Source organism: Grampus griseus, assembly GCF_964374135.1.
Source record: "Grampus griseus genome assembly, chromosome: 2".
Classification (NCBI taxonomy): Eukaryota; Metazoa; Chordata; class Mammalia; order Artiodactyla; family Delphinidae; genus Grampus; species Grampus griseus.
Genome location: NC_139018.1, coordinates 118,602,262 through 118,626,611, shown reverse-complemented (window position 1 = coordinate 118,626,611; position 24,350 = coordinate 118,602,262). Strand labels below are relative to the sequence as shown.

The 24,350-nt window shown below is 37.9% G+C and overlaps 1 protein-coding gene across 3 annotated transcripts in view; it reads right to left on the bottom strand.

Annotated features, from left to right (window-relative positions):
* The window catches only part of SCAPER (S-phase cyclin A associated protein in the ER), a 495,909-nt gene that overhangs the window by 371,757 nt on the left and 99,802 nt on the right, over window positions 1-24,350 (bottom strand). For all 3 annotated transcript variants that reach the window (XM_082647309.1, XM_082647310.1, XM_082647311.1), the window contains exons 6-7: window positions 5,685-5,785; window positions 1,394-1,510 (exon numbers count right to left, since the gene is read on the bottom strand). In XM_082647309.1, coding sequence (XP_082503435.1) covers window positions 1,394-1,510; window positions 5,685-5,785 — 218 coding nt within the window. The remainder of the gene's footprint in view (window positions 1-1,393; window positions 1,511-5,684; window positions 5,786-24,350) is intronic.

The window sequence follows — 24,350 nt, the reverse complement described above, 5'->3', positions numbered from 1 at the left end:
TGAACTTTGGACTTACTAGACAAAGATTTTACATGAGCTATTATAAATATGTTCAAATAATATCTAAGAACAAAAGGCAACCACATCTAAAAATAAAGTATGATAACATTTCATCAAATACAGAATATCAATAAAGAGAGATTAAATATAAAAAAGAACTACATAGATGTTCTGGAGTTGAAAAGTACAATAATGGAAATGAAAAATTCACCAGAGGGGCTCAACAGCATAACTGAGCTTGCAAAATAAAAAAACAGCAAATTTGAAGACAGGTAAAGTGAGACTATCTAACCCAAGAAACACAAAGAAAAAGAATGCAGGCATTTGAACAGAGTCTCAAAGACCTGTGGAACACCATCATGATTACCAGCACAGGTATAGTGGGATTCCCAGAGGAGAGAAAGGGACAGAAGGAATATCTGCAGAAATAATGGACAAAAACTTCCCAAACTTGATGAAAAACATTCATCTACAAATCCAAAAAGCTCAACAAACCTGAAGTAGGATAAACTCAGAGATCCACACCTAAATACCTCATAGTCAAACTACAGAAAACCAAAGACAAAGAGAGAATTCTGAGAGCAGCAAGAGAAAACTGAGGCATCTCATGAAAGGATTCCCAATAAGAATAACAGTTTATATCTCACCGGAAGCCACGGAAGCCAGAAGGTAGTGAGAGGACATAGTCAAAGTGCTAAAAGAAAAAGACTCTCAACCAAGAATTCTATGCACAGCAAAACTATCCTTCAAAACCTGAAGAATAAGATATTCTCAGATAAACAAAAACTGAGAAAAAATGTCACTAGCAGACCTGCCCAATAAGATATATTAAAGGGAGTTCTTCTGGTTGAAATGATAGGACACTAGACAGTAACTTGAATCCACATGAAGAAATAAAGAGGACCACTAAAAGTAACTACATAGGTAAATTCAAAAGACAATACAAACTTATTTTTTCTTGTAACCCTTTTCTTCTCGTATGTGATATAAAAGTCAACTGCATAAAACAATAATTATAAAACTGTGTTGATGAGATTATAATGTATAAAGATGTAATCCATATGATAATATGGGTAACACAGTTTATGATATATTTAGATCATTTGTTGTGAAAGAAATTGCCAGTTGATGTTACAAATCATTTAGCATGAAATATGTTTATGAGTTTTAATTTTTGGATCCTAATTATGTTTGAATATACAACATTTCCTGAAACTTAAACTTTACTCTCCTGGATTTTTTTAACTTTTTATTCAAACAATTTCAAACATAAACAAAAACATATACATGGATATATTTATAGTGAAATACCAGTTTTATAATACTATATTACCCACAAAAAAATTATTTACTGTAATGCAAGCCTCAGTAGGCTTTTTTGAGTTCATCTCACCCAAAATTTAAGCTTCTTCGAGCATTTGACGTTACACTTATTCTATCTGTTGACGGACTTGGAATCACATGACGTCCTGGGGACATCTTCTTTACTTCCCATGCCAATGAAGTTGGTCTGCCAATTCAAGACATACAGCAGATTAACAGAGAAAAGGGGTGGCAGGGGGAGGGGTAATCTAATCTTTTCTCTTGGTTGTTAGTGCATGAAAACATAAGCAGGTCACAATTTTTCCCTAGTGCATTGTTTTCCAGAAAGTTACCACATTACCAGTAAGTAATCCCAGATGATGCATGGTCCAGGATTTTCCACCCACTACAGCATAGCAGCATAACCATAATTATCTAAAAAAGGGCTATGGGGTTACAAAGACAGGATATAAACTACTTATATTTTAAAAGCTTCCATACACCCAGCTAAAAACACATTAAAAAGGCAATGGTACTAATTCTGGCTGCTTGTGTCTAATATCCTTGGAGAGCTAAGTGTGTAGAACCGAGATCAAGACAGAAATACAGTGGTGAGGGTTAAAATGTAGAATACACAGGAAAATATGAAGTCTTCGTCCTCTACCTCTTAATCACCTGTGAGAGTGACATCATAGACATTTCACTGCTCTTTGCTATAAAAGCTAACTATTCCTCCTTCTTCACTGGCCCCACAACCAATCAGCTGATAGGATGCACAATCTCTACTAAAATGTTTTTTCCGAAGCAACATCTTCTTTATCCTTATGCCCTCAATCAGACCTCCATAACTCCCCAAATCTCCTTGCCTCTTACTTTCCATTTAATCTAGTGATTGTGATTTTTTTCCCATTAAAAAGTAAAATTTATTGTTAGAAAACAAGAAAATTCAGATAGATGATTATCCAAATAAAGTTTAAAGCTTTTGATAACTTATTGCTAAATTGCCGTTCAGAAAGGTTGTAACAAATTACACTTCCACCAGATGAAAAGTACCCATTTTACTTTAACGTTGCCAGTAGTTGGTATCTTGTCTTAGAATTTTCGTTGGCTAAAATGTTTACTATCTGGCACTTTACAGAAAAAGTCTGCTGACTCCTGTGCTAGAGTTTCAGTCTTTGATGAGTTCTTTTTCCTACAAGGATGTCAATAAAGATGTTTAGTTGAAAAAAAAAATTCACTGGCAAAATGGTATTTGCTTTTGTTTTTTAAATTATAATACACTTACTATCATTACAAGTGAGGCTGAACTTTTTCACCAGCCATTTAAACTTCATCTTTTGGGATTTGTACATTGGTATCTACTGTCCATTTTATCCACTGATACTTGCATCATTTTCTAATTGATTTGCAATCATTTACTACTACTACTATTATTATTACTATTATGGCTACAAATCTTGTCACATAGATGACATAACTATTTCACTTGTAATTATTTTTTTATGTAGAAAGGCATATTTTCTTCCTGTTAAATCAAGCCTATCAATATTTTCCTTTGTGCTTTTTGCCTTTGTCTCACAAAGTCCTTACCCACATAAAAATATATAAATATTTATACTTTCTTTTCTAAGCATGTACAACATCAGTTTTTACATTTACATTTCAAGTCTGCGTGAAATAAATTTTGATGCATGATTTGAGGAATGAAAGATGGATAATGCCATCTACAGGAAATTTAAGGTTGTTTTCTATATCTGGGAGCTGCCTCAGGAGGCAAAAAGGAGAAATGCTGATAAGTACGTAAGTTAAAAGAGTTGCCTCAGGGCTTCCCTGGTGGCACAGTGGTTAAGAATCCACCTGCCAATGTAGGGGACACGTGTTTGAGCCCTGGTCCAGGAAGATCCCACATGCTGTGGAGCAAAGAAGCCCGTGCACCACAACTACTGAGCCAGCGCTCCAGAGCCCGCAAGCCACAACTACTGAAGCCCACGTGCCGCAACTACTGAAGCCCATGCGGCTAGAGCCTGTGCTCTGCAACAAGAGAAGCCACCGCAGTGAGAAGCCCGCGCACCGCAACGAAGAGTAGCCCACGCTCGCCGCAACTAGAGAAAGCCCGCACACAGCAACAAAGACCCAACACAGCCATAAATAAATACGCAATGCAGCCATAAATAAATAAATAAATAAATAGTTGCCTCAAGTATATTTTTGTAGGATATGAATAGCTGTTGGACGTGGCCTCACAAGCTTTCTCAATACAATCTTCAACATAGCCACTGTTAGCTTGGAGTTTGCAAGCAAGAAAATAAATCTAGTTAGCTTTTTTAATGCACTAATGGTTATATTACAGACCCTTTTTGGATATAAGGAACAGGAACTCCATCAAATTAAATAAAAAAGAAAAAAGTAATAAAGACTTATTGTAAGGATACAAACTGTAAAATACAAACATCCTCAAGGTGGCTCATGATTAGCCACCTGGAAGAGGCAGGCTTTAAAGCAACACTCTTAAACTCTCAAAGACCACATGATTTCTCTCATTTCTGCCTCTCTCTGTACATCTATTCCATTTTCTTTGAAATTGCTTTCCTCTGATTATCTTTACAAGGGCAATATAGTCACCAATCACAAATCAGCGTGATGATCTCTTAACTTGGTTCAACCCAGTGAAGGAATGTACCCCCCACCCCTGCCCAATCTAATCACCTATTACCAAGGCGTAAAGACGAAACTGCTTGTTACAAAGACAACTAGGCTTGATCCACCCAGGGACAGAGTAAAAAATTTTCATTGTGAGAAAAAAATATTAAAAGGATCAACATAACATGGCTTCCTTGAATTTGGTTTCCTGGGAATCAAGACTTCCTGGATTTGTCTCTTGGGATTCCTTCACTCTCTTGATTTCCCCCTGGGGCTGATACACTAGGATGGGATAAAAGATACGTTCTCTATAGGACGGTTCCACTCACTGAGACTGAACCAAGGTTAAATCTAAGGGAAAGAGGCAGCCTAGGCCTGTTTTCTCTGGGTAAAAAGGCATCATTGTAGCTCCATGTGAACTGACCCATTTCACAAGGGCTCAGGTTTCACTTTTAAGTCTAAACGAAATAGTAAATTGTTCTTTTGCCTTTGCACATAGCCAAAATAATACTAAATCCAGTTGGATTACCTATCTCTGGAATATCTCTCAACTCTCCCTAGTGCTTTTACTCTAGTCTGAGTAGCCATCATCTATAAACTATACTGATGAATCTCAACCTTCCCACACTACAGCCAGAAAGATCTTATAAAAACACAAGCCTGGTATGTGGTTTCCTTACTTAAGAACCTTTACGGCTCAAAATAAAGTCTAAGGTTTTTATCATGTCTACAGAGTCCTACATAATCTGGTCTCACCCTACCTCTCTAGGCTCCTCTCATGCCACTTTTCCCCTGCTCTCTTCACTCCAGCCCTGCTAAACTTTAAACTCTTGACTACACTGTGCTCTCTTCCACCTCCAGGATATCATATACCATCACCTCTACCTGGAATTACACTTTTCTTCTCTCCTTGTCAAGCTAACTGCTTCTTGATATTTCTTCCCCACTTAAATGTAACCTCCTCCTCCTTGGGGAAGCCCTCCTGGACTTAACAAACTGCATGATGGTGCATTTTCTTATACTCCCAAAGTATACTACATTTCTTTTGGATGACACTTTGTACACTAGTAAGTGTTTACTGTCAATGCACTGTGCACTTCATGAGGGCGGGGACTATGTCTGTTTTCTTCACCACAATAGTCCCAGAGCCTGACACATAGCACTCAGATGTTGTGTGCTGATTCCAAATGAAGTTTTCTAAAATATCTCTAATCTCTCATTATTCCCCTCATCTCATCAATTTTCCTCAGTGCCTACTACATTAAGAAATACTGTACCTTTCCCTACATGCTGTCACTTCACACACTCTGCACTTCTATAGCTATCCTTATTTCCTTCATCTGAAAGGCCAAACACTTTGTTAAAATCCATCACTTTCTTTAAACACTTCTGTATTTTCCATGAAATCTTTCCTGATCTATCCCCCAAAAGAAATATGACCCTGTCTTTCACTGAACATCTATAATAGTTTCTCATTGTAGTAAGTTCTATTTTATTCGACCTTTAGACTGAAAATTCATGAAAGGAGTAAATGTATCATATTAGGCAATTAAATTTCTGTACCAGATAAAAGTGCATTGTACTAGTAGGTACCCGATAAATACTTGTTACTTAACTTGAGAAATGCAGCTCCCAACTTTAAGATTTTTACAAGTTTCAAATTAAGCTGAGATCAAGTTCACTGTCAATTTTAATAATTGTTTTTGAATCTGCTGTCTGCTATAAAGACCAGAATTCATTACCTGCTTTGAGCATCTGTCTTCTCTAGCTTTTCCTGAAGTTGAATCCAGTCAATCAACGCTTTGAAATCTCTTACATAATTATCCAGCATCATTAGCACCTCCTAATTCAAAACAAACAACAAACATTAGATTCCATTCTGAAACTAAAGAGTTTCAAGAAAAAATTTTAGAGTAAAAGGACTTAGGAATTAATATTTTTTACACTATATATACTCATTGAGGAAGCAGCAAAACCTACAGATATTTTTTTGAGGGGGGGTTGTTTTATTTTCATTCTCACTCTTTGGTAAGAAATTAGGTGAAGCTGACAGTCTAAAGACCAAGAAATGGTACTGATATTCCTTCTCAAGACTTTCTCAACTGACCATTCTTTTAACCTTTTTTTATTGTTAAATTTAATAAACAGAAAAGCGCACAAAACATAAATGTACACATGAAAAGATGCTCAACATCACTATTGGAGAAATGCAAATCAAAACTACAATGAGGCACCACCTCACACCAGTCAGAATGGCCATCATTACAAATTCTACAAACAATAAATGCTGGAGAGGTTGTGGAGAAAAGGGAAGCCTCCTGCACTGTTGGTGGGAATGTAAATTGATACAGCCACTATGGAGAACAGTATGGAGGTTCCTTAAAAAACTAAAAATAGAGCTACCATATGACCCAGTAATCCCACTCCTAGGCATGTATCCAGAAGAAAACATAATTCGATAGGATACATGCACCCTGATGTTCACTGCAGCACTATTTACAACAGCCAGGACATGGAAGCAACCTAAATGGCCATCAACAGAGGAATGAATAAAGAAGATGTGGTATATATATACACAATGGAATATTACTCAGCCATAAAGACGAACAAAATAATGCCATTTGCAGAGACGTGGATGGACCTAGAGATTGCCATACAGAGTGAAGTAAGTCAGAAAGAGAAAAGTATTGTATATTAATGCATATATGTGGAATCTAGAAAAATGGTAGAGATGAACTTATTTGCAAAGCAGAAATAGAGTCACAGATGTAAAGAACAAACCTACGGATACCAAGGGGGGAAGGAGGGGTGGAATGAACTGGGAGATTGGGACTGACATATATACACTACTATGTATAAAATAGATAAATAATGAGAAACTACTGTATAGCACAGGGAACTCTACTCAATGCTCTGTGGTGACCTAAATGGGAAGGAAATCTAAAAAAGCATGGATATATGTATGTATGACTGATTCATTTTGCTGTACAGCAAGAAACTAACACAACATTGTAAAGCAACTATACTCCAATAAAATTTTTTAAAAAACAAACATAAATGTACAGATAAATTATTTCAAAGCAAGGAACCATGCAACCACCACCCAGGACCAAAAATTTATTAATATCAGTCTCTAAAAGTTCCCTGATGTCCCTCTCCGAATCACTATTCCACCCCTGTTCCAAAGTAACCACTGCTTTGACTTCTAATAGGTTAATTTTGCCTGATTTTGAAATTCACATAAATGAACACATAGAGTATGTATTACTCTGTGGCTTCTTTTGTACGTTTACCACATTCATTCATATTGCAGAGTGTACCTGCGATTCATTTACTGACACTGTCCAAGGTCACTACTAAACAGTATTCTAATGTATTAATATTGGGTTAGCCAAAAGGTTCGTTCGGTTTTTTCCATAAGATGGCTCTAGTAGCACTTAGTTGTCTTTAACTTCATTCAAAACAATTTTGTTAGGCTGTATGTGACAGCTGTCATATCAGTGTGCATTTAAAAAAACACATCAAAACTGGTGAATTTTTGTGTAGCCATTTCAATACTGAAGATGGAAGAAAAAAAGCAACATTTTCGGTATTTTATGCTTTATTATTTTAAGAAAGGTAAAAACGCAGATGAAACACAAAAAAAGATCTCTGCTGTGTATGGAGAAGTTGGCTGATGAAACGTGTCAAAAGTGGCTGATGAAACGTGTCAAAAGTGGTTTGCGAAGTTTCGTGCTGGAGATTTCTCACTGGATGATGCCCCATGGTCGGGTAGACCAGTTGAAGTTGATAGCAATTAAATCGAGACATTCGTTGAGAACAATCAGTTATACCACGTGGGAGATAGCCAACATACTCAAAATATCCAAATCGAGTGCCAAAACTCATTTGCAGCAGCTTGGTTATGTTAATCGCTTTGATGTTTGGGTTCCACATAACTTAAGCAAAAAAAACCCTCTTGACCATATTTCCACATGCGATTCTCTACTTAAATGTAATGAAAACATTCCGTTTTTAAAATAGATGAAAAGTGGATACTGTACAATAATGTGGAACGGAAGAGATCGTGGGACAAGTGAAATGAACCACCACCAACCACACCAAAGGCTGGTCTTCAACCATAGACGGTGATGTTGTGTATATGGTGGAATTAGAAGGGAGTCCTCTATTATCCTCCTTCCGGAAAACCAAACAATTAATTCCAACAAGTACTGCTCCCAATTAGACCAACTGAAAGCAGCACTCGACGAAAAGCATCCGCAATCAGTCAACAGAAAACACATAATCTTCCATCAGGATAATGCAAGACCGCATGTTTCTTTGATGACCAGGCAAAAACTGTTACAGCTTGTCTGGGAAGCTCTGATTCATCCACTGTATTCACCAGACACTGCATCTTCAGATTTCCATTTATTTCGTCTTTACAAAATTCTCTTAATGGAAAAAATTTCAATTCCCTAGAAGACTGTAAAAGGCACCTGGAAAAGCTCTTTGTTCAAAAAGATAAAAACAGTTTGGGGAAGATGGAATTATGAAGTTGTCTGAAAAATGGCAGAAGGTAGTGGAACAAAAGGGTGAATACATTTTTCAATAAAGTACTTGGTGAAAATGAAAAATTTGTCTTTTATTTTTACTTAAAAACCGAAGATGGGACTTCCCTGGTGGTCCAGTGGTTAAGACATCACCTTCTAATGCAGGGGGTGCAGGTTCACTCCCTGGTCAGGGAGCTAAGATCCCACATGCCTTGTAACCAGAAAACCAGAACATAAAAACAGAAGCAATATTGTAATAAATTCAATACAGACTTTAAAAATGGTCCTCATGCAAAAAAAATCTTTAAAAAAAAACAAAACCGAAGGCACTTTTTAGCCAACCTCAAATTTATTTATCCAGTTTATTGGTTGGTATTCATTTTAATATTTATTTATCCAATATTTACCCAATCTAATGTTGAAGATTTAAGTGATTTCCAAATTTGGGATATTACAAATTATATGCTGTTATTCATGTACATGTCCTATGCATATGTGTATATATTTCTGTTGAGTGTATGACCAAGAGTGTAATTGCGGAGTCACAGATTAAGCATGTGTTCCACTTTATTTATTGTTTTAAGTTTATTTTATTTATTTTTGGCTGCTTCGTGTCTTAGTTGCAGCACGCGGGATCTTCATTGAGGCATGCGGGATCTTTCATTGCAGCACTCGGGCTTCTCTCTAGCTGTGGCGTGTGGGTTTCCTCTTCTCTGGTTGTGGCACACAGGCTCCAGGGAGCGTAGCCTCTGTAGTTGTGGCGCACGGGTTTCAGAGTGCATGGGCTCTGTAGTTTGTGGCACGCAGGCTTTCTAGTTGAGGCGCGTGAGCAAAGCAGTTGTGACACATAGGTTAGCTGCCCCGTGGCATGTGGGATATTAGTTCCCTGACCAGGGACTAAACCCACGTCCCCTGCATTGTAAGGTGGATCCGTTACCACTGGACCACCAGGGAAGTCCCAATGCTCCACTTTAGTATATAATACCAAACTGTTTTCCAAAGTGGTTGCCACTCCCGCCAGCAGTCTATGTGAACTCTACTTGCTGCACACCCTCACCTACACTTGGTATTGTCCATTTGGGGTCTTCTTTGTTTTTAACCTGAGCCATTCTGGTTGATGGGGGTGTAATGGTTTCATTTTGGTTTTAGTATGTATTTCTCTGATTACTAATGATTCTCAGCACTTTTTCATATGCTTCCTGGCCATCCTCTTTTTGTGAAGTGCCTATTCAAGACACTTCCCATTTTTTTAGAGTGTCAACTGTCTTTCTCTTTTTGATGTGTAGAAGTTCTTCACATTTTTTGGATATGTGTCTTTTGTTGATTATATGTGCAGCACATATATACTTGCCTTTTCACCCTCCTAATGGAATGGAATTTTTGATGAACAGAAATTCCTAATTTAAGGTAGTCTCATTTATGAGCCTTTCACCTAAAGACTGATGTAGCAATCTTTTCCTACCACAAGGTCAGGAAGATATTCTCCAAAATTATCTTTTAGAGCATGGGTCTATTTCTAGAATCTCTCCTCTGTTACACTGGTCTGTTTATCTATTCTTATACCAGTACCAAACTATCATACGTTGCTACAGCTCTAAAGTAAATCTCAAAACTCAGTAAATTCTCCAACTGTATCTTTGACTTCAAAGTTGTCTAGGCTAATTCCAGGCTTTTGCATTTCCATATAGATTTTAGAATCAGCGTGTCAATTTCTCAGGGGAAAAAAATCAGAATTTTCACTGCATTTGCATTGATTCTATAGATGACCTGGAAGAAAACCAGCATTTTTATAACATTGTTTTCTAGTCTATGAACAGATCTATAGCTCCATATATTTATCTTACTCAATGTGTCTCAGTAACGTATTACACTTATCTGTGTAGAGGTCTTACACATCTTCTGTTAGATTTAACCCTAAGAATAAATGGAAGTTGTTTTAAAGTTTTTCTTTTTCAGTTACTGTTGATTTTTTTATTTTGAACTTGTATCCAGCAACTTTAACTCACTCAGTACTTCTAATAGCTAATCTTTAGATTCTTCTGGACTTCATAAATATACATATATACATACATACATATATATATATATAATCTGTGAATAATGACATATCTATTTTTCTCCCTAAGCCTTATACCTTTTATGTCTTATTCTTGTATTCCTCTGCTGGCTAAAATCTTAAGTACAAGGTTGAACAGAAATAAGGTTAGCAGCCTTTCCTGTCTCATTCACAACTGCAGAAGGAAAGCTCTCAACATTTCACCATTAAGTACGATGTTTACTCTAGAATTTTTAGAAGATTCCTTATATCAGTAAGGATGTTCCCTTTTATTCCCAGTTTGCTAGTTTTATCATGAATGGGTGTTGAACTTCATCAAATATTTTTCCTAAATCTACTGAGACAATATGATTTTTCATCTTCACTCATCTAATTTGGTAAATAACATTAATTTCATATTCAAATGTTAAAGGAACACTGCAGGACTGGAAGGAAACTGACTTGATTGTGATGTAGTGCCTAATTTTCAAATAACCAGATTTGATACATCGTTATATGGTTTAGGACTTGTGCACTCTGTACTCCAGAGTGGCCTGTATTCTCCTTTCTCGTAAGTGCTTTCGTTATCAAAGTTATGCTGGAAAGAATTCTCTATTTTTCTAGGTTCTAGAAGAATTTGCATAATACTGGCACTTTTTCCTCAATTTTAAAAATTGAGATATAATTCATACACCATAAAACTCACCATTTTGAATTATACAATTCAGAGTTGTGCAACATACATGCAAAGAGTTGTGCAACTATCTAATTCCAGAACATTTTCATCACGCCCAAAAGAAACCATAAGCAGTCACTCCTTTGCTCCCCTCTCTCCAGGCTTGGAAACCACTAATCAACTTTCTGTCTCCATGGATTGGCCTGTTCTGAACATTTCATATAAACAGCATCATACAATATGTGGTCTTTTGAGGCTGGCTTCTTTTACTTAGTATAATGTTTTCAACGTTTTTCCACCGGGTAGCATGTATCCGTACTTCATTCCTTTTTATAACTAAATAATTGCATGAATAAACACACTTGCTTATTCACTTGTCAGCTCATGGATATTCAGGTTGTTTCCACTTTTTGCTTATTATGAATAACGCTGCTACGTACATTCATGTACAAGTCTTTATGTGAACACATGCTTCAAATTCTCTTGGGTGTATAACTGGAAGTGGATTTACAGGGCCATATGGTAACTCGAAGTTTAACATTTAATATTAACGACCAAACTTTTTTCCACAACAGCTGTACCATTTTACATTGTTATCAGCAATATGAGAGGGTTCTATATTCTTCATATCCTTGCCGAGATTTGCTATTTTCTGACTTCTTGATACTAGTCAACAAAAAGAGGATAAAGTGGTATTATTGTTGTTATTTGAAATTCCCTGACGACTAAAAACGTTGAGCATATATTCATGTGCTTATTGGACATTTGTATATCTTCTTTGGAGAAATGTTTATTCAAATTCTTTTTTTTATATATTTATGGGGATATAATTGCATTACAATGGTGTGTTAGCTTCTGCTTTATAACAGAGTGAATCAGCTATACATATGCATATATCCCCATGTGCCTTCCCTCTTGCGCCTCCCTCCCACCCTCCCTATCCCACCCCTCTAGGTAGCCACAAAGTACTGAGCTAATTTCCCTGTGCTATGCGGCTGCTTCCCACTAGCTATCTATTTTACATTTGGTAGTGTATACATGTCCATGCCACTCTCTGCCTTCGTCCCAACTTACACTTCCCCTTCCCCATGTCCTCAAGTCCATTCTCTACATCTGCGCCTTTACTCCTGTCCTGCCCCTAGGTTCTTCATAACCAATTTTTTTTAGATTCCATATATATGTGTTAGCATATGGTATTTGTTTTTCTCTTTCTAACTTACTTCACTCTGTATGACAGACTCTACGTCCATCCACCTCACTACAAATAACTCAATTTGGTTTCTTTTTATGGCTGAGTAATATTCCATTGTATATATGTGCCACATCTTCTTTATCCATTCATCTGTCGATGGACACTTAGGTTGCTTCCATGTTCTGGCTGTTGTAAATAGAGCTGCAGTGAACACTGTGGTACATGACTATTTTTGAATTATGGTTTTCTCAGGGTATATGCCCAGTAGTGGGAATGCTGGGTCGTATGGTAGTTCTATTTTTAGTTTTTTAAGGAACCTCCATACTGTTCTCCATAGTGGCTGTATCAATTTACATTCCCACCACCAGTGCAAGAGGGTTCCCTTTTCTCCACACCCTCTCCAGCATTTATTGATTCTAGATCTTTTGATGATGGCCATTCTGACTGGTGTGAGGTGATATCTCATTGTAGTTTTGATTTGCATTTCTCTAATGATTAGTGATGTTGAGAATCCTTTCATCTGTTTGTTGACAATCTGTATATCTTCTTGGAGAAATGTCTACTTAGGGCTTCTAGCCATTTTTGGATTGGGTTGTTTTTTTTTTGATATTGCGCTGCATAAGCTGCTTGAAAAATTTGGAGATTAATCCTTTGAGAGTTGCTTCATTTGCAAATATTTTCTCCAATTCTGAGGACTGCCTTTTCATCCTGTTGATGTTTTCCTTTGCTGTGCTAAAGCTTTTAAGTTTCATTAGGTCTCATTTGTTTATTTTTGTTTTTATTTCCATTTCTCTAGGAGGTGGGTCAACAAGGATCTTGCTGTGGTTTATGTCATAGAGTGTTCTGCCTATGTTTTCCTCTGAGAGTTTTACACTGTCTGCCCTTATATTTAGGTCGTTAATCCATTTTGAGTTTATTTTTGTGTATGGTGTTAGGGAGTGTTCTAATTTCATTCTTTTACACATAGCTGTTCAGTTTTCCCAGCACCACTTATTGAGGAGGCTGTCTTTTTTCCATTGTATATTCTTGCCTCCTTTATCGAAAATAAAGTGACCATATGTGAGTGGGTTTACCTCTGGGCTTTCTAGCCTGTTCTACTGATCTATATTTCTGTTTCTATGCCAGTACCATACTATCTTGATTACTACAGCTTTGTAGTATAGTCTCAAGTCCGGGAGCCTGATTCCTCCAGCTCCGTTTTTCTTTCTCAAGATTGCTTTGGCTATTCAGGGTCTTTTGTGTTTCCATACAAATTGTGAGTTTTGTTCTATTTCTGTTAAAACTGCCATTGGTAGTTTGATAGGGAGTGCATTAAATCTGTAGATTGCTTTGGGTAGCATAGTCATTTTCACAATGTTGATTCTTCCAGTCCAAGAACATGCTATACCTCTCCATCTGTTGGTACCGGCTTTAACTTCTTTCATCAGTGTCTTATAGTTTTCTGCAATAAAGGTCTTTTGTCTCTTTAGGTAGGTTTATTCCTAGGTATTGTATTCTTTTTGTTGCAATGGTAAATGAGAGTATTTCCTTAATTTCTCTTTCAGATTTTTCATCATTAGTGTATAGGAATGCAAGAGATTTCTGGCTATTAATTTTGTATCCTGCTACTTTACCAAATTCATTGATTAGTTCTAATAGTTTTCTGGTAGAGTCTTCAGGATACTCTATGCATAGTATCATGTAATCTTCAAACATTGACATTCTTCTTTTCCTATTTGGATTCCTTTTATTTCTTTTTCTTCTCTGATTGCTGTGGCTAAAACTTCCAAAACTATGGTGAATAATCTTGGTGAGAGTGGACAACCTGTCTTGTTCCTGATCTTACTGGAAATCGTTTCAGTTTTTCACCATTGAGAACGATGTTGGCTGTGGGTCGGTCATATATGGCCTTTATTATGTTGAGGTAAGTTCCCTCTATACCCACTTTCTGGAGGATTTTTCTCATAAACAGGTGTTGAATTTTGTCGCAAGCTTTTTCTACATGACTTGAGTTTATCATATAGTTTTTATTCTTCAGTTTGTTAATATGGTGTATCACATTGATTGATTTGCGTATATTGAAGAATCTTTGCATTTCCGGTATACAGCCCACTTCATCATGGTGTATGATCCTTTTAATGTGCTGTTGGATTCCGTTTGCTAGTATTTTCTTTTTTTTTCTTTTTGTGGTACGCGGGCCTCTCACTGTTGTGGCCTCTCCCGTTGTGGAGCACAGGCTCCGGACACGCAGGCTCAGCGGCCATGGCTCACGGGCCCAGCCACTCCATGGCAAGTGGGATCTTCCCACAACAGGGCATGAACCCATGTCCCCTGCACCGGCAGGCGGACTCTCAACCACTGCGCCACCAGGGAAGCCCTGTTGGCTAGTATTTTGTTTAGGATTTTTGCATCTATGTTCATCAGTGATATTGGCCTGTAGTTTTCTTTCTTTGTGACATCTTTATCTGGTTTTGGTATCAGGGTGATGGTGGTCTCATAGAATGAGTTTGGGAGTGTTCCCCCTTCTGGTAAATTCTGGAACAGTTTGAGAAGGAGAGGTGTTAGCTCTTCTCTAAATGTTTGATAGAATTCACCTGTGAAGCCATGTGGTCCTGCGCTTTTGTTTGTTGGAAGATTTTTAATCACAGTCTCAATTTCAGTGCTTGTGATTGGTCTGTTTACATTTTCTATTTCTTCCTGGTTCAGTCTTGGAAGGTTGTGCTTTTCTAACAATTGGTTCATTTCTTCCAGGTTGTCCATTTTATTGGCACATAGTTGCTTGTAGTAATCTCTCACGATCCTTTGTATTTCTGCAGTGTCACTTGTTACTTCTCCTTTTTCATTTCTAATTCTATTGATTTGAATCTTCTCCTCTTTTTGTTGATGAGACTGGCTAATGGTTTATCAATTTTGTTTATCTTCTCAAAGAACCAGCTTTTAGTTTTCCTGATCTTTGCTACTGTTTCCTTCATGTCTTTTGCATTTATTTCTGATCTGATCTTTATGATTCTTTCCTTCTGCTAACTTTGGGGTTTTTTTGTTCTTCTTTCTCTAAGTGCTTTAGGTGTAAGGTTAGATTGTTTATTTGAGATGTTTCTTGAGGTAGGATTGATGTGCTATAAACTTCCCTCTTACAGCTGCTTTTGCTGCATCCCATAGGTTTTGGGTTGTCATGTTTTCATTATCATTTGTCTCTAGGTATTTTTTGATTTCCTCTTTGATTTCTTCAGTGATCTCTTGGTTATTAACTATTGTTTAGCCTCCATGTGTTCGTATTTTTTTACAGAATTTTTCCAGTAATTGATTTCTAGTCTCATAGTTTTGTGGTCAGAAAAGGTACTTGGTAACGATTTCTAATTTCTTAAATTTACCAAAGCTTGATTTGTGACCCAGGATATGATCTATCCTGGAGAATGTTCCATGAGCACGTGACAAGAAAGTGTATTCTGTTGTTTTTGGATGGAATGTCCTATAAATATCAATTAAGTCCATCTTGTTTAATGTATCATTTAAAGCTTGTGTTTCCTTACTTATGTTCATTTTGGATGATCTATCCATCGGTGAAAGTGGGGTGTTAAAGTTCCCTACTATGATTGTGTTACTGTCAATTTCTTCTTTTATGGCTGTTAGCATTTGCCTTATGTATTGAGGTGCTCCTTCGTTGCGTGTATAAATATTTACAATTGTTATATCTTCTTCTTGGATCAATCCCTTGATCATTATGCAGTGTCCGTCGTCATCTCTGGTAATAGTCTTAAAGTCTATTTTGCCTGATATGAGAATTGCTGCTCCAGCTTTCTTTTGATTTCCATTTGCATGGAATAACTTTTTCCATCCCCTCACCTTCAGTTTGTGTGTCCCTAGGTCTGAAGTGGGTCTCTTATAGACAGCATACACATAGGTCTTGTTTTTGTATCCATTCAGCTAGTCTATGTCTTTTGGTTGAAGCACATAATCCATTTACATTTAAGGTAATTATCAATATGTATGTTTCTATTACCATTTTCTTAATTGTTTTGGGTTTGTTATTCTAGGTTTTTTCCTTCTCTTGTGTTTCCTGCCTAGAGAAGATCCTTTAGCATTTGCTGTAAAGCTGGTTAGGTGGTGCTGAATTCCCCTAACTTTTGCTGTCTTTAAAGGTTTTAGTTTCTCCATCAAATCTGAATGAGATCCTGGCTGCTTAGAGTGACCTTGATTGTAGGTTTTTTCCTTTCATCACTTTAAATATGTCCTGCCACTCCCTTCTGGCTTGCAGAGTTTCTGCCGAAAGATCAACTGTTAACCTTATGGGGATTCCCTTGTATGTTATTTGTTGTTTTTCCCTTGCTGCTTTTAATATTTTTCCATGTTTCTAATTTTTGATAGCGTGATTAATATGTGTCCTGGCCTGTTCTCCTTGGATTTATCCTGTATGGGACTCTCTGCACTTCCTGGACTTGATTAACTATTTCCTTTCCCATGTTACGGAAGTTTTTAACTATAATCTCCTCAAATATTTTCTCAGTCCCTTTCTTCTTCTTTTCTTCCTCTGGGACCCCTATAATTCGAATGTTGGTGCGTTTAATTTTGTCCCAGAGGTCTCTGAGACTGCCCTCAATTCTTTTCATTCTTTTTTCTTTATTCAGCTCTGCGGTAGTTATTTCCACTATTTTATCTTCCAGGTCACTTCTCTGTTCTTCTGCCTCAGCTATTCTGCTATTGATTCCTTCTAGAGAATTTTTAATTTCATTTATTGTGTTCTTCATCACTGTTTGTTTGCTCTTTAGTTCTTCTAGGTCCTTATTAAACATTGCTCATATTTTCTCCATTCTATTTCCAAGATTTTGGATCATATTTACTATCATTACTCTGAATTCTTTTTCAAGTATACTGCCTATTTCCTCTTCATTTCTTTGGTCTGATGGGTTTTTACCTTGCTCCTTCATCTGCTGTGTGTTTCTCTGTCTTGTCATCTTACTTAACTTACTGTGTTTGGGGTCCCCTTTTTCTGGCTGCAGGTTTGTAGTTCCAGTTGTTTTTGGTGTCTACCCCCAGTGGGTAAGGTTGGTTCAATGGGTTGTGTAGGCTTCCTGGTGGAGGGGACTAGTGCCTGTGTTCTGGTGGATGAGGCTGGATCTTGTCTTTATGTTGAGGAAGACCACGTCTGGTGGTGTGTTGGGGGTGTCTATGACTTTATTATGATTTTAGGCGGCCTCTCTGATAATGCGTGGTGTTGTGTTCCTGTCCTGCTACTCGTTTGGCATAGGGTGTCCAGCACTGTAGCTTGCTGGTCGTTAAGTGGAGCTGGGTCTTAGCGTTGAGATGGAGATCTCTGGGAGATCTTTCACCATTTGATATTACATGGAGCCAGGAGGTCTCTGGTGGACCAATATCCTGAACTTGGCTCTCCCACCTCCCACCTGTACCTCCCAGAGGCACAGGCCTGACACTCGGCTGGAGCACAAGACCCTGTCAGCCACACAGCTCAGAAGAACATGGAGAGCAAAAGAAAGAAAGAAAGAAAAAAATAAAATAGAATAAAATAGTTATTAAAATAGAAATAATTATTAAAAATTTAAAAAATTAAGAAGAAAAAAAAGAAAACAGAAAAACAGGTAGAAGAGAGCAACCAAACTGGAAAACAAATCCACCAATAATAACAATTGCTAAAAACTATACTTAAAAAAAAAAACAAAACAAAAATGGACAGACAGAACCCTAGGACAAATGGTAAGAGCAAAGCTATACAGATAAAATCACACAAAGAAGCGTACAAATACACATTCAGAAAAAGAGAAAAAGGAAAAAATATATATATATTGCTGCTCCCAAAGTCCACTGCCTCAATTTTGGGATGATTCGTTGTCTAGTCAGGCATTACACAGATGCAGGGCACATCAAGTAGGTTGTGGAGATTTAATCTACTCCTGAGGCCGCTGGGAGAGATTTCCCTTTCTCTTCTTTGTTCACACAGCTCCTGGGGTTCAGCTTTGGATGTGGCCCCGCCTCTGCGTGCAGGTTGCCTGAGGCCGTCTGTTCTTCGCTCAGACAGGATGGGGTTAAAGTAGCAGCTGATTAGGGGGCTCTGGCTCACCCAGGCCAGGGCGGAGGGAGGGTTATGGAATGCGGGGCGAGCCTGCGGCAGCAGAGGCCAATGTAAAGTTGCACCAGCCTGAGGCACGTCATCTGTTCTCCTGGGGAAGCTGTCCCTGGATCATGAGACCCTGGCAGTGGCGGGCTGCACAGGCTCTCCCAAGGAGAGGTGTGGACAGTGACCTGTGCTTGCACACAGGATTCTTGGTGGCTGCAGGAGCAGCCTTAGCATTTCATGCCCACCTCTGGTGTCCCTGCTAATAGCTGCAGCTCACGCCTGTCTCTGGAGCTCGTTTAGGCAGTGCTCTGAATCCCCTCTCCTTGCGCACCCTGAAACAATGGTCTCTTGCCTCTTAGCCAGGTCCAGACTTCTTCCCGGACTCCCTCTGGCTAGCTGTGGTGCACTAGGCCCCTTCAGGCTGTGTTCACGCAGCCAACCCCAGTCCTCTCCCTGGTATCTGACCTCTGACCTCTGAAGAAGCCAGAGCCTCATCTCCCAGCCCCCACCTGTCCCGGAGGGTGAGCAGACAAGCCTCTCAGGCTGGTGAGTGCTGGTCCGCACCGATCTTCTGTGCGCGAAACTCTCCACTTTGCCCTCTGCACTGCTGTTGCTGCACTCTCCTCCATGGCTCCGAAGCTTCCCCCCACCAGCCCCCATCTCTCAAGGGGCTTCCTAGTGTGTGGAAACTTTTCCTCCTTCGCAGCTCCCTCCCAGTGGTGCAGGTCCCATCCCTATTCTTTTGCCTGTTTTTTTTTTTCTTTTGCCCTACCCAGGTATGTGGGGAGTTTCTTGCCTTTTGGGAAGTCAGGTCTTCTGCCAGCGTTCAGTAGGTGTTCTGTAGGAGTTGCTCCACATGTAGATGTATTTCTGATGTATTTGTGGGGAGGAAGGTGATCTCCACGTCTCACTCTTCCGACATCTTGAAGGTCTCTCCTATTTAAATTCTTTGCCTATTTTTTAACTGGGTCATTTGTCCCTTTTATTGTTGGACTGTAGGAGTTCTTCATATATTGTGTATATTAGACTGTTATCAGACATATGGTTTGAAAATATTTTCTCTCATTCTGTGAGGTGTCTTTTGACTTAATAGTGTTGGCTTAATAGTGTCCTATAACACACATAAGTTTTTACTTTTGTTGAAGTTCAATTTACATATTTTTAATTTAATTATTTGTGCTTTGGGTATCATATCTAAGAAACTATTGCCCAGTCCAAGGTTACAAAGATTTCCATCTATGTTTTCTTCAAATAGTTTTATAGTTTTATCTCTTACATTTAGGTCTTTGCTCCATTTTCAGTTAATTTTTTGCACATGGTGTGAGGTAGGTATCCAAATTCATTATTTGCGTGTGGATGTCTAGTTGTCCCAGCACCATGTGTTGAAAACACTATTCTTTCCCCATGAAATAGTCTTGGCACCCCTGTCAAAAAACAGTGGCCACAGATGTGTGGATTTATTTCTAGGCTCTCAATGTTATTGCATTGATCTATACGTCTATCATTGTTCTGGTAACTTACTGCTTTGATTATTATAACTTTGAAGTAAGTTTTGAATTCAGGAAGTGTGGGTCCTTCAAACCACTCACATTTTACCAACTGCCCCACTACCGTACGTTAGAGAAAAAAAATAATCTAATCCAGGATCCAGTCGAGGATCAGGCATTGCATTTAACTGTCCTGTCCGCTTAGTTCTGCTACAGTTCTTCCTCAGTCTTTCATGACCTCATATTTATAAAGGATACAGGCCAGTTATTTCATAATATGTCAATCAATTTCAGGTCAAATTAAATTATCAGGAATATCACATTTCTGATGTTGTGGCCTTAGTGCATTATTTAAAAAGGTACCTGGGGCTTCCCTGGTGGCGCAGTGGTTAAGAATCTGCCTGCCAATGCAGGGGGCATGGGTTCAAGCCCTGGTCCAGGAAGATCCCACATGCCACAGAGCAACTAAGCCCGTACGCCACAACTACTGAGCCTGCGCTCTAGAACCCGCGAGCCACAACTACTGAAGCCCACGTCCCTAGAGCCTTGCTCCACAACAAGAGAAGCCACCACAATGAGAAGCCTGCACATCGCAACGAAGAGTAGCCCCCATTCGCTGCAACTAGAGAAAAGCCCACGCACAGCAACGAAGGCCCAATGCAGCCAAAAATAAATAAATAAAAGGACACCTGCTATGTATATGTCCTATTACTGGTGATAATAACCTTGATGATTTGATTAAGTGGTACCTACCAACTCCCCCACCTAAACTTCCTATTTTTCTTTGTAATTAATATTTTATAGAGAGACATTTTGTGACTATATAAATATCCTGTTCTTCAACAAAATTTCACCCACTAATTTAAGATCCATTGGTGATTCTTGCCTGAATAAATTATTATAATAGTTGCTAAATGATGATTTTCTAATTCCATCATTCCCTCTACATTTACTACTTAGCATCCTATTGTAGGAAAGGTGCTGTCCCTTCTCCCTCATTTGCCTATTTATTCATTTAGTTATTCATAACAGTATGGATTCATCAATTCCTACATTATTGAATGATCCATTACTATATTTGTTTTGATGCTCAAATTGTCCCAGATTTGGACAATCAGAAGCCCTTAATGCTGGCTCCTATGTATTTCTGACATGACCCCATTATATCAGAGCATTCCCTAGCTTTCTGTCACAAAAAGAATTTTCAGGCTCATCTTGTATTTTCCCTGCCCCTGCTCTGGAACCAGCCATTCCTCTAAGAAGCTCTAGTTCCTCTTATTGGAGAATGGTATCTTGACCACGACTAGGTGTTTAATGTGCTCACTGGTACTGGTGTGTCAACACTTCAAGGTGCTCCCAGTAGACAATAGAAATATATATATATTTTTATAAACACACACACATATATGTATAGTTTACTTTTTCCCCTAACTTCTTGAGCTGGATACTAAGATCATTGGCTTTTAGCCTTTATTTCATTTCAATTATATGCATTTTAGCACTATAAAGTTTCCTTTAAGCAGGACTTAGGCTCCATCTCACATATATTGTTTTTGTTATCATTCAGTTCAAAATATTTTCTAATTTCTATTGTAACTTCTTCTTTGACCAATGGATTATTCAGAAGTGTTTTGCTGAGGCTTCCCACTAAGGATTTCTATCTTTTCCTGGATCATGCCCCTATCATTCTCCCCTGCTTAAGAATTCTTCCCTCTCCTAAGCTGTCTGTAGATTTGTTATTTATCACCTAGCACTTCCAGTCCTCAGAGAGAGAGTTGACCTGAATTTTCTATTCCATCTCTAGTAGAAGTGAAAGCCCCTCTACCCAAACATTTTTACCAGTGATTTTCATAAAGCAATACAGGGTATGCTCATCTAATTTACAGGTGAAATAAATCTATGGTAGACAACAGAATTCGAAAAATATATAAATCTGCACTGTTCAATATGGTAATCACTTGCCACATGTGGCTATTAAGTACATGAAAAGTAGCTCATCTGAACTTAGACTTGGACCAAAAGAAAAGGAATGTAAAATACCTTAATGTTCATAACTAAAAAATAGTAATAATGGTCATACTGATTACATGTTGAAATAATTTTGATGTATTGGATTAAATCTAAAATATTACTTAATGTTTCTTTTTGCCTTTTTAATGTAACAAATAGAAAGATTAAAAGTACATATGTGGCTCACATTATATTTCTATTGGGCGGCACTGATCTTGACAGGCTACAGTAACTTGGCAAATCTAAAAAGATGAGATTTTTAAATGATAAATTTCTGATTCTACCCTTTGATCCAGTAACTAACTGTACAAGTAAAAGATTGGGGGGAGGTTGGTCTTAACAACACATGACACATATAAAAAGACTGGAATTTTATTTGACACTAAACTCAAGTTGAGTAAATAGTTTGCTGAGCGAGAGGAAAAAGTGAATAAGGCCTCACACTTCAATAATACAAGGATAACAGCAACTATGAAAAGGCTGTGAGTCTCACCAGCACAAGGTAAAATGAGACCATTTCCTCTGTGGGATTTCCATTTGTATTAAACATTTTTTATTGCTAACCAGAATTTGCACTCCCTTTCCAGTTTGGGGAATTGGGTTCTTGCACAGATGTAAAAGGAGAAGATCCTCCTCCTCCTTCCTACTACTTGGCAGTAAGGCTCAGAAATATGATTGGGACTTAACCAATCAGATTCACTTGCCTGGGACTTTGAATCTCAAACTAGTAAGGCAACGATGAAGAGGCAATGGTGTTATTAAAAAACAGCAATACAACCTAGCCAGATGTTTCTCTGCAAAACCTCCCTTGGTTTCTGCCTACTTTCTAACCCTGATTCATCGGTTCTAGTGACAAATCTGTGAACTATCCAATATCCTCCCAATAAATTATTTTTTCTACTTAAATCTGCTAGAGTCTATTTTTGTTGCTAGCTACCAAGAGCCTGACTGATAAGCCATTGTAAGCACAATTTAAGGAGGCTAGATAGATAAAGCAGAACACAATAAAACAAGTGTGATAATAAGGAAGACTTTAACATCACATCATAGTAGGAACTATAGTAAGAACTGGATGACTAGATTTTAAAAGACTAAAGGGATGGTATGATAGATACCTTCGCATATAAGAGAGCTTGACATAAAGGGATTATATTATTTCCGTATGAATATAATTTATAGAACAAAGAATGCTTGGTGAAAATTACAGATTTTTACCTGGGAGAGCTGTCTCAAAAGAGAATTAGTTACCCGGGGGAATATGGTCAAGGGTAACTCGGTAATCGGTATGTGGACTAGACAACTTTACTTACAGTTCTAAGATTCTATGATTTACTCACCAAATGCAAATTTGTTAGGAACCCACTATGTGCCAAAATACTGAATCTATGAAACTCAAACCACAGGAGAGATGTATTCTATGCTTTAAAACACTGATAGCATGCCTGCAAATGCTGCTCTTTAGGCTGAGTGAATTAAACAGATTATTCCCTCAGATACCCAATGTAACATTTATCAGTGGTACTTTCTGACAGAATGAATTATAATTTACAATCCCTCTTAAAGCAAATTTCTATCCTCTCCAATCTTTAGAAAGTTTTACTCTAGGACCTGAGGACAAGGGGGCAGGGTGGGAAGGGTAAGGTGGGACAAAGTGAGAGAGTAGCAATGACATACATACACTACCAAATGTAAAATAGATAGCTAGTGCGAAGCAGCTGCATAGCACAGGGAAATCAGCTTGGTACTATGTGACAACTTAGGTGGGACGGGGATGGTGGGAGGGAGGCGCAACAGGGAGGGGATATGGGGATATATGTATACATATAGCTGATTCATTTTATTATAGAGCAGAAACTAACACAACATTGTTAAGCAATTATACTCTAATAAAGATATAAAAAATAAAGTAAATAAAAAAATTTTAAAAAGATAATTTTATCCTAAAAAATTGGATTAATAAGTAAAACTATTAGCTGCAAAATACATTAAATAACAAGCAAATCCCACAGAATTATCTGATGAGTGATGAAGTCACACTGTCCATAGTCAGCCACTTCATTTTCAAGATAACACTGACGTTTAGCGATCTGGATGTGATGGCACAGAACCCAAACCCTACTGACACCTGGCCCACTGCTCTTTCTGCTAAGTCATATCTCCAAGACTTCCTACACCAGCAGCAAGAAAAATAAAAGCAAGAAAAGATAGGAACGAAAAAAATTACTAGCAAAATCCATTATCAAGAGCATGTTTCTTCCAGTGTTCTTTATTAACACTTTTTACATTTACTACTAAACTGAAAGTTTCTGATGTGAAAATTCAAAAAAATAATAATAGTGTCTTCTAAATACTCAGTCTTAAATTCTACTACCATATATGTGAAATCATCAGTTTAAAAACAAATAAATTTGGAAAAGTAAATGTTTA